The sequence below is a fragment of the Mytilus edulis genome, chromosome 4 (assembly GCF_963676685.1).
Source record: "Mytilus edulis chromosome 4, xbMytEdul2.2, whole genome shotgun sequence".
Classification (NCBI taxonomy): Eukaryota; Metazoa; Mollusca; class Bivalvia; order Mytilida; family Mytilidae; genus Mytilus; species Mytilus edulis.
Window position 1 is genome coordinate 10103802 of NC_092347.1, and position 11856 is coordinate 10115657.

Consider the following 11856-nt stretch of genomic DNA (forward strand, 5'->3'; position numbering starts at 1 on the left):
ACTGTACTGTAGGTTTGTGAATGCATTCCATTTAGCCTAAATTATAATTTATAATTGACAAAAATAGTTTTTCACTAGCAAGAATTTACACACAGTTTGGAGCCAAAAATGAACATTTGATCATTCAAACGAAGGTTTACTTTCAAGCTGAAAACACAAGTCAGGTCCAAGCATTTTTATAACAAAGATTAAAATCCAATCAGCTATCTAACTGCTATGGAACTGCTGTCATAACTGTTGTCCAATTGACAACACTTTAAAAGGTACCATGACTGCTAAGAAATGGTCAAATTAGACAGTTTTTTCAAACTGGTATTATGTGGAATGCTAAGAACAGCTAAAATAATGCCAAAAATATGAAGAACTGGTAAATAACAGCTATTAGCTAACGATAGCAGTTCAGTTTGACTTGGTAAATTCATAGTTTGGGTGGAATTAATAAAGTGATGACTTCACCGAATATTAATCACATTTTTCTCAGCAACTACCCATCTTTGAATCCTGATGGACAATTCATTATGTATTAATGCCATACCCTGGGTGCAATCAGAGAGCAATTAAACATTCACTTCCTCTTTATCGTGGACTTCATTTTATATGGCCTCAAACAGTTTTTGTGGTTGCATATTGGTATGGCATGAATTGTGAGATCTGTTCCTTCCTATGCCAATTAGAACCAAACTCTATCACAAGTATTCACGGATGGCGTCCTTTAAAAATTGTGTCTGGTAGGTTCAATCTATAAGATTACTGCCAGCATGGAACATAGTTAAACATTGGACCATAAGGAAAGTCTTTGAAACTACTTGCCAAATTGTAACCAAACATGGTCAAAATGGGTATCCAGAAGGTTCGGGTCCGATCCAAGATGGTTAACAACATGCCACAGATCTTAATTGAACATTTAAACTTAAAAGGGAAACACAATCTAAGATAGCTGAAAGTATTTGGCCAATAAGGATCAAAATTGATCATGGTGGTCCTTGGAATGTAACCTTTTTATGCAGTTAAGCTGCTTTATGCAAGCACCCTGGATTTGTGTTCTACCCAATAAATGCTGAAATACTTGCCATTGTCCTTATCTAGCTGGTAACTTTGCTTTTTATAACTTAAAGGATAGTTTTTTCATACTTTTCGTTCTGGATTACAAAAGATATGACCAGAAAAACCTTAAATGATCGATTTTCCCAAAAGTTTTGAAGTTGCACATAGGAAGTAGAGCACATTAAGATTCCTTATGTTGTTTATAATCCCCCGAGTCGAAACAGTCGAGATCCCCACCTTTAAATTAAACCATATATATTCATGATTGAGAACTAATCAAATGAAATATAGGGAGAGTCCATAGGGTCACCCTACAAACTCCTGTTTGATAACTTAGAAACAGAAATTTATATCCAAAATTTTCCACTTTATTTCATCTGGATTATAAGTCTGCTAGTCACTGATGTTTCAAATAATGCTTCCTCAACCATATATATCCATGTATTGGACGACATAACAAATCAAATGAAATATACTAGGATCATCCCACCCCTCCTGTTTGAAAACTTGATAACGATAGAGATCCCCACCCCAAACCATATATATGCATGTATGGGACAAGATACAAAAACATTAAATGAAATATTAGGGCAGTCCCTAGGGTCACCCCATCCCCTCTTGTGTGTGTTTTGAGAACTTGTAAAAGATTGAAAAACCAACTCCTAAACTAAATCATATTCATTCCTGTTTGTCATTTCAAAAAGATTGAATGACATACAATGTCAATCTCATAGGCGTCACATATGCATGTCTTTCTATGTTGTGATGTTATGCTATTGTTTCTGTAAAAGGGAGAAGGTTTGGATCCATTAAAACGTTTAATCCCGCTGCAAATGTTTGCACCTGTTCTAAGTCAGGAATCTGATGTACAGTAGTTGCCGTTTGTTTATGTAATTTATACGTGTTTCTCGTTTCTCGTTTTTTTTATAGGTTAGACCATTGGTTTTCCCGTTTGAATGGTTTAACACTAGTAATTTTGGGGCCCTTTATAGCTTGTTGTTTGGTGTGAGCCAAGGATCCGTGTTGAAGGCCGTACATTGACCTATACTGATTTACTTTTTTGAAATTGTTATTTGGATGGAGCGTTGTCTCATTAGCAGTCACACCATATCGTCCTATATCTATGTCACGTTGATAGACCTAACCAACGTGTACTAGATCTTGCCCAATTTTCGGTGACCATAGGAATGAATAATTATTGAAGTTTTGTTTGAAAGACTTCATAACAGCATTATGTAACAATATTTTTTTTTGATAATTGTAAAATTTTATTGATGGAAAATAATTAGTAGGTTTAAAGAATTTCCCTTAATTATAATTTGAATTATTACTGGTCCTATAAAAATTTGCATTTTCATATGGCTCATTATAAAGAAAACATCTTTCAAGCCCAAGAATGTTTGACCAACTGTTTTTATAATTACCTGCCATTTTATTCCAAACTCAGACATCATAAACTTGGGGTGAAGGTGGGGGACATTAACATTTACTATGGACAGGTTAGTCAGACCTCACCTTTGATCCTTGTAGTAGTAAACATTTGTCTGATTTGTGTCTCATAACTTTTGTACTGTTGAACACAAACTCAGTTTTCTTTCCAGGGAAGCAAGTCCATTCATACTTTTACAAGCTCTTACTAAAGGCAACTTGAACTACTAACAGTCAACTTATACCAACGTTAACTATCAACTAGAAGAACTACAATCATTGCAAACTTGTACCACTGCAGACTCATTACCATGAAAAAAATATACTTGATATATGCGATGCTTTTAAAACTTTGACAAAATATGAATTATTTGCCTTAATGATTAATTCATTAAATGAACATAAATGTACAATATATGACTGTCTAATGTTTGTTCATTTTAAAAAAATCTTTAAAAAAATTGAAGCAACATTGCCACAGTTTTTATAATTATGTTTGGCTTGGTTTTTGGTTAACTGCCTACAGCGCTTACGGTGCTTTGATTAAATTATGTCAGCAGTTTATGGTACCATCCAAGATTACCGCAAGAGGGAAACATTAAAACATTCGACCCTATAGGAAACATTCAAAGATATTTTCCAAGATGACCAACAGCTGTTAACAGAGTTTAACATTTAAACCTATGGTAAAACTTTCACAATTGTTTCCCTCTGGAACTATTAAAATGGTCAATTAGAACCATACTTGGTCTCAACGACTCTTAAATGGTACCCTTTGAAAATTGTGTTCGACAGGCCAAGGTCCGTTCCAGTACATATCATACATCATGGAACTTAGTTTAACAATGGACCTTTAATAAGGAAAAATACTTCAAAGATCTTTTCTGAAACTTAGTCACAATGGTCCTTGGATCACTTGCTTTAAAATGTTAGTCCAGTAAGTTCGTTTCTAAACAAAAATTGTTGACAACATACATGTAACATATCAAAACATAACAGGACCTTAACATTGAAGAATCTTTTCCTCTGAAATTACTTGGCCAATGGGGTTATTGAGTGCAAACAATACATTTTCTTTTAAGATAGGGTTGTTGTATATCAAATGAAAGGTCATGATATGAACATATGAAATATCAAATTCCCGACCTCCAAAAATAAGTTGAATAGGGTTATTAAGTGCAAAAATCAAACTTTCTAGAACATGGAGTTGTCGCATATAAAATGAAAGCTCATATACTCTATGTTACATATATCATACTTCCGATCTAAAAAAAAATTAGGCGGATGAGACCATTAAGTGTTATAAGCGAAAAGTTTTAGAAGGTATGCTTGTCGTATATCAAACGAAAGGTCGTACAAAGTACATTACGAAAACATCACTTTAACAGGAAAGACCTTTCAATTGTTTTACAAACAATTGAGATACTAGTTCTAGTTTGTAAACTGATGTAATAGAAATGACTGATGCCAAATGTGATGCGCTAAAATATATCTAAGTGAATGAAAACCAAAAACTGAAAACAATATATAATTTAATTAACAAAGTACAACTTTTATTATCACATGCCAAAGGTAATCAGAAATGGAGCATTCAATATCTTCAAACTCGTACTTAGAAAGCATGTAGCAAATGCACTAATGTACTATGGAGGCATGTAGCAAATGCACTAACCTAAATTCTGTTTTGAGAGCTTGGCTTTCCTTGGTTGGACTGAATATCAATCCTTAGAGAATTCAAGATAATAATCTAAAACAAGAGGCTGGCTGTCACAACGACAGCAAACCGGATTTATTATCATTTATTTTTGTCCTGCCAATATCACAAGAACCATAACTGATGGACGGTGAAAGTGAAAATTGTCAGTATCAAATTTGACCTCCACTTTGTCATCAGTATCAACATATTAAAATTTGAAAAGCTTAGATGGAATGGTTCATGAGTAAATGCAACCACTTGAATGGAAATGCCATTTCACATTCTTTCATGAACCATAACTCCTAAACGGTAAAAGTCAAAATCGTCATTATTGAACTTGACCTTCATTTTGTCATCAATAATAACATATTAAAATTTGGGAAGATTTGGTAGAACAGTTCATGTGTAAATGCATGGACACGACTGGAAACTTCAATATTCTATCTTTCAAGAACCATAACTCCTGAACAGTAAAAGTCAAAATCGCCATTATTGAACTTGACCTTCATTTAGTTGTCAGTAACAACATATTAAAATTTTAAAAGCTTTGGTTGAACTGTTCATGAGTTAATGCACGGACACGACTGGAAACTCCATTTTTCCATCATTTAAGAACCATAACTCCTGAACGGTAAAAGTCAAATTCGCCATTATTGAACTTGACCTTCATTTAGTTATTAGTATTTTAAAAGCTTTGGTTGAACGGTTCATGAGTTAATGCACGGACAACATTTGATTGCCGCCCGCCCGGTCGCCGTACATCCCCAATCAATAACCGACATTTTTGTCCCTAAAATCCGGTTAACGAGTTCTATAAAATATATAAGTTTCTCAAAGGTTTTGCGACGGTGCAAATATTAAACTTTACAATATAAATAGATATCCTTTACCAATGAATTCAAATAGCAAAAGCTATGCTATTTAACAAATATAGAGCGAATAAGCTTCATCTAAATCATCAAATAAAGAAATATGAAATTTATAGTTTTAAACAAGGGAAATAATGATGACATAATAAATTTTGTTTATATAGATTAGACCGTTGGTTTTCCCGTTTGAATGGTTTTACACTAGTAATTTTGGGGCCCTTTATAGCTTGTTGTTCGGTGTGAGCCAAGGCTCCGTGTTGAAGGCCGTACTTTAACCTATAATGGTTTACTTTTTAAATTGTTATTTGGATGGAGAGTTGTCTCATTGGCACTCACACCACATCTTCCTATATCTATCTACTAACTGCCACACTTGTATGAAATGCATTCAAATATCTTCTCTGAACTTACTTATAAAAAAGAAGATGTGGTATGATTGCCAATGAGACAACTGTCCACAAAAGACCAAAATGACACAAACATTAACAATTATAGGTCAATTGGAACCAAACTTGTTTACATTGGTTCTTGTATTGATTCTTTTTAAACGATCTGGCATAGCGGGAACATAGTTAAACAGTTGCTCAAAACAACCAATTGGAACAAAACCTAGTTCCCTTTGCAAATTGTTTCCGGCCGGTTTTGGTTTGATCCAAGGCCTCCGAGGGGAACAACGATTTCACATTGCACCCTGTAGGAGATAGTTTTAAATATTTGATGTTGAATTTACCGTTTTTGAGAAACACAAGGCCAAAAGGGGTGAACCAAGAACAAATTGGAAATCAATTTTTTTTTTGTCCGATTTTGATGAAGATGTTTGGAACAGAAATCATATGAAGGTATTTTAATGGATTATGTAATTTGTTGGCGGTTTTGAAAAAGAAGAGTACCAAAAAGGATCTAGACTGAAAATGCTTCAACTTGATGAAACGAAAAATGTTGTTGGACATGTGTATACTTTATAGATTTATATTTTTATTTTGTAGATTTCATACATTGTGTTTTACTTAATTTTTTAAGTTTTTTGTTTATCGTTTCCAACAAACAAGAGGCCCAAATCGGGTCTAGAGATGTGATTGGCCCTTTCGGGGCGATTGAATTGGATGGAGTCTAGCAATTTAATATGTCTACATTTACTTTGTGTCAACACTTACCCGAATGTACCCTTTATACGGTCGTTACTTGCTACGCTCTACGGAGCACATTTTTACACAGAATTTATAGAACTAATTGCAAACAAACTACTAGTAAATCCTTACAATAAATATATCTGTCAGGTATGTCTCCAATCGTAGATGGCCGCCCGCGGAAAACGTAGTGTAAGTGCATCTTATTTGGAAATGCATAGACAGATCTTCTACTTAGAAACTACTAAGCAAATTGAAGCAAAACTTATCATTGGATGGCCTTCTAGCAAAATTGTGTTCGGCAGGACAGGGTACAATCCAACTTGATTGCCAGTGACGAACGTAGCTGAGATTATACCATATGGCGAAATTTATTGAAAGATATTTTCTTAAAGTACAGTGCAAATTACAATGAAACTTGGTCACAATGATCTTTTAAAATGCACAGGCAAACTATGTCTGGTAGGTTCAAGACTATAACCCAAGATTGCAGGAATTACTAACAACATAGTTAAACATTGGACCCTGAGCTGAGGGCCAGGGGGATCAAAGATCTTAAACAAAACTACTGAGACCAAACTTGATAACATTTGTTTTTGTATGAACACTTTTCAAGCAGTGCTATATCCATTCTTGATGGGCAATAACGGGGAACATACCTATTATATCGGGGTCTAAATTGGGCTGGCTTATGTAGCCACGGTTGATGTGAGCGATACAGCCTCTTAATAGTCTTTTGTTTCATATCCTAAAGTATTGGCGCAAAAAGTTTGTCATTAAACTAGATCCTTGAGTACAAGAAAGTAGAAACAAAACCATTCAAACGAATGCGATCAACATAGGAATATCATATCCCATTGGCAAACTTTTTTGTGCCGAGACCAGGCGTTACAAATCAGGCATAAGCTTTGGGTCAACACTTGCCCTACTGTTTGTTCCCTTGATAAATGTGATCGTATCATGCTGCACTAGGCGTAGAGAGTATTTTCTTTTATATTTACCATAATCAACAACAAAAAATCTAGACCAAGAAACAGTATATAGTAACTCCTAGTAATTTTGTTTGATTTAATTCTTGTATGGTAAAACCAAATATCAAACCTATTTATATTATATATATAATTAATTTCTGAAAAAATGTTTATGCAAAATCATTATTGTATAAAAAATGTATAGCAAATGTTCAATTCGGTAAGGCAGCAATCAATGTCCGAAACAATAGCTCTGCGTCATCGTATGATGTGATGATGGGAAACTGATCTCGTCTGTTTCCAGTAAGCAACTCGACAATGTTAATAAATTCATTGCTACAGCCATGCTCTGGAAAGTTCTCTGTATATTCCTCTATGAGATTGTCAATTGTTTGTAAGTTACATGGTAAAGGAAATGAACAGTCTCTTCCACCAAAGATCTCTGGCTGATAGTATAACATATTTGGAATACCACTTGGTGTTACAACTTCAGCACGTTGTCTTCTTATTCTATGTGAGTTCCAGTTCTCAGCAAACATGTCCAATTGATGTTGGATAACGGAGAGGAAACAAAATCGAACACATTCTTTATGTACTGGACACGATACATTAAGAAGTCCAGTGTCTTTGAAATCCTGGAAACGGTTTCTCCAAAACTGGGTGAAACTCGTTTTTAGTGTACCCCAAAGCCTTTCTATTCTTTGATTTGCAACAGATCTGCCGACGAGAAAAGAATTTTGTCCCGACATTTCATCGTTTTGATTATGTCGCAACGATCTTTGTAAATCCCTCATTATGACGTTTTCTGTTCCTGCATCCGATCGAACAACCCTTGGAAGCATCTTTCTTTGTTTGATCCAATTAAGATACCAGTAACCGACATATCTGGGGTTATTGTTGGAGGGACTTGCTATCAACCATAAAAGTTTACGAGAGTATCCATCGATTGCCCCATGTATAGCTATGCCGTAGGGTTTTAATTTATCGTAACCATCGACATGAATCAGATAGTTTGGTCCTCTATTGTAGTACACTCTCCTTCGAAGAACTCGATGCGATCTGTTAAGTACACCCTGTTGGTCTATTGTTCTTAAGCAAAGCCTTGCTCTTGATTGTGTGACGCAAAGTCCAAAGCCTATGTTCAGAGTCCTCCACATATACCTGTATCCAACATTAGACAGGCCATTACGGTGTAAAGCCAGGATTGTCCTTACAACTGTAGGTAATGGCGACTGGTTGTTACGCCGTCTGATATTTAATCTTCTCTTAAGTCTTTTTAACATGGAACAACTCATGAATGTTCCGTGAACAAACAAGAGAAATCCACATATTTGAAGGGACGTGTAGCATAATTGATGATAGTATTGGACTAGTTCAGGCACAGAAGCATCATCGCCTGGGTAAGGTATTCCTGTAACGTCATGATCAGCAACACAAAGGAGACAACAGAGTAACTGAAACATAAAGATAGAAATTACACGTATGATGTAATGATAAAATGAAAAATCCGATTGGCTTGATATCTAAATAGGGTGTTCACTGTGACGTCATCAGCTTACTATAAAACTAAATGTACTAGGAAATGCGCTGCGCCTTCACATTTAATGGAATACGAAATGGAAAAATACACAGTAAGTTTTGACAATCCAAAATAAATCTTTATGGCGATATTTATAACATATTTCATTTTTAAATTTACCCGTTATAGGTATCAGGTATAAGCATATGATATTTTTACATTTGAACATGTTTTCATTTTCAAACAAGAGGACATATCTTCTTCCAGCATATTGCAATCGAATAAACATTTTAAAAGTCATCTGATGCCTAAACGAATTTATTTTGTTTGGTTGATTTTTGTACCATATCTTAAAGAAACAACGAATAGTGTACCTAATGAATAAAATTTGTTATGAAAAAAATATGTTTCAATTTTTGCTAAATTTGTTGTAACATCATGCCTCCTTAAACATGATATCTAGTTCTTTATCAATCATTGACTAATTTATAAAATTTGGTCGCATATTGTCAAAGTCAATCAACCATAAAAACAAGGCCAAGATCAAATTACAGGTATCAAAATGACATCCCCTGGTAGTGGGGAACCTCCTTGTCTAATATCATCAACCTAAGTCAAAGCTAAAATTACACTTCAGACTATCATCCCCTTGTAGTTGGAGACGTTAATGCCAATTATTATCAACCTTAGACTTCTATTTCTTGAGATATAAACTTAAGCAGTAAACTCGGTTGCAAAATTGACTATTAGAGTTCTTCATGGTCATTCAAGCATTTAAAATAGGTCAAAGATAAATGGCACATGACTGACTGGCAAGAACAATATGTAGGAAATCTGCATCCTAAATATAAGAACCTTACTCGTTATGCTTCACGAGATAAAGACATGAACAGCAAACTTGGTTGCAATGTTAACGCCATATATTCACCGTCGCCTGTAAAACCGTACCTACATGTCTCGCTTTTACTGCGCATGCTAGACAAAATATGAAGAAAACTTTATATCATGGTTCACTATATTTTTCGCTAGAGCCGTGTAATTGTGTGCTCATTTTTCCTATTTTGGTAATCCTTTATTTTTTGTAATTTTTGGCCGTTTAAGGTGCAGTTTTTACAAAAAATAAATCACAATACAGTATTAAACCTTTTTCATACTTTCCACGAAGATGGAGCTGATTAGTCTAAATGAAGAAAAACATTATAAAAACTATACAAGAAAGTTTTGACAAATTTTGTTTGTTTTTAAGCCAAAGTGTGTTGATTTGATGTTCGATGTCAGCAACATATTTCTTTGTTTTACTTTCAACATTACCTTTAAAATATTGCTTGATTCCATAGTCTTTGACCATTTATTAGACGGGCAGGTGACCAAGCAGCTGAAATAGACGATATTTCTTCAATTGAAATGTTTAATGAATAGCAAAATCTTCTAATCGGTCAATATCAAAATAAAGTGAACACATATTTCGTTTCGCATCATGCTTTTCTACCTGGCATTAGTGGCGAATCCAGGGGGTCCGGGGTTGGAACCCTTTTTTACATTTATTTGGAAGATCAATGCAATTGAATGGGGACATATAGTTGGAACTCCCCTTTATCGTGGGCTAGGATCCCCATACCCAACCCTTATAAATGACAAGATCCACCCTGCTAGTTGTGAATCAAATTATTTGTTTAGATTACTAATTTTTTTTTTGCTTAGCTGTTATGAATTAAATGAGTCATGGAGATTGATCTACAAAGGACTCTGAAAGGCGAAAGGGAGGGACCATTCAGTTTTTTTTTTCCATTTTTCATTGACAGTCGTACAGAACGGGTAGTGTACTTGTGATGGGACGGTGGGGAGAGGGGTGAAACCCTTTAAGTAGAATATATCTTTAATAATAGCAGACGTCTTACTCTAGATCTTATCACAGGTCACGTTAAACTGTAACTTTTCAATGCCCTTTCATTCAAACAATAACGTTTTTTCTCCCTATGATCTTTTTCATTTTGTGTTCAGTATTGCTTCATATTAAAATATAACGCTAAGTCTCCAAAGAAAACAAATATAAACTTACTTATGACTCGTTTCCACTGCTCCCGCTGATGTTGTTGCTGTCGATCTCCATCTTTAATGTGTCAGCACAGGAAGTAAAATACGGACCGTGGGAATCTGACCGTGAGAACGAATAAAGTTAACATCAAATAAGCAAGTTGACTTAATTAATCAACAAGTCGACTTCTTATTTTATGTCATTTACATTTATATTAGCAAGTCGACATTGTAATAAAAACTTTATCTACATCATTCCGACAAGTTGACTTCAACATGATGATTTAATATCAAATAAACAAGTTGTCGACTTAATCAATTAATAAGTTGAATTCAACGTGTCGACTTCTTATTACTATGCCATTATATTTATATCAGCAAGTCGACATTGTAAAACAATTTTTCTACATCATTCCGACAACTTGACTTCAACTTGATGATAAGATTCCAGCTTATAACACACAACTTGACTAATAATTCCGACTTATTAGCAACAAAATAACTTTACAAGGGGTGTACCATATGCGCTTCCATAAGTATGGGTGCCACTTTAGATTGTTTAACTTCCTGAGAATCCGACTTTATCCAAATCATTTGATTGTGAGTATACGTTTTCTGTGTAGAAGTTGGAAGATGTTTTCCGTGTAGAAGTTGGAAGATGTTTTCCGTGTAGAAGTTGGAAGATGTTTTATGTGTAGAAGTTGGAAGATGTTTTCTGTGTAGACGTTGGAAGATGTTTTCTGTTTTTATTGTTGAGGCAAAATGATTTCATACCCATCTTTGACTGGTTGCCTTTAGAATCATGGCTTTGTATTTTTGTAATGCAAGTGTACAATGTTAGTCATTTTAAATCAATATTCATTAACAAACTTAATTTTTTTTGTATGTTTAAGTTAAGATTCATTGCAAGATATAACAGCGTGATTCATTAAGCTGTCAAACTTTTGTTTCTTGTATAAATATTGCTCTGCTAAAAGCATTACTACTAACAGTGAGTTCGATATATGCGTGTCACGTGTTAATTGCATAAACACTTCCAAAAAGACTATTTTCTTATAATTTATTGATTAAAAAAAGTATTCTTTTTCAGATAGAAAATGTTTATCAAAAATGTTACTTTTCTACTAAAAGATTAAATGCTTTAAATTGTGATGCACCTAAATCAAAA

General features: G+C 34.3%; 1 protein-coding gene across 1 annotated transcript; it reads right to left on the minus strand.

Moving 5' to 3' along the window:
* Window positions 1-7313: 7313 nt before the first annotated feature.
* On the minus strand, window positions 7314-10855 carry LOC139518902 (uncharacterized). The gene is made up of 3 exons (XM_071310577.1): window positions 10714-10855; window positions 9966-10029; window positions 7314-8589 (listed from the first exon to the last, which is right to left on the minus strand). Exons 2-3 carry the CDS (start codon window positions 9987-9989, stop codon window positions 7348-7350), a joined length of 1266 nt encoding a protein of 421 aa, XP_071166678.1. The 5' UTR covers window positions 9990-10029; window positions 10714-10855; the 3' UTR covers window positions 7314-7347.
* Window positions 10856-11856: the final 1001 nt, after the last annotated feature.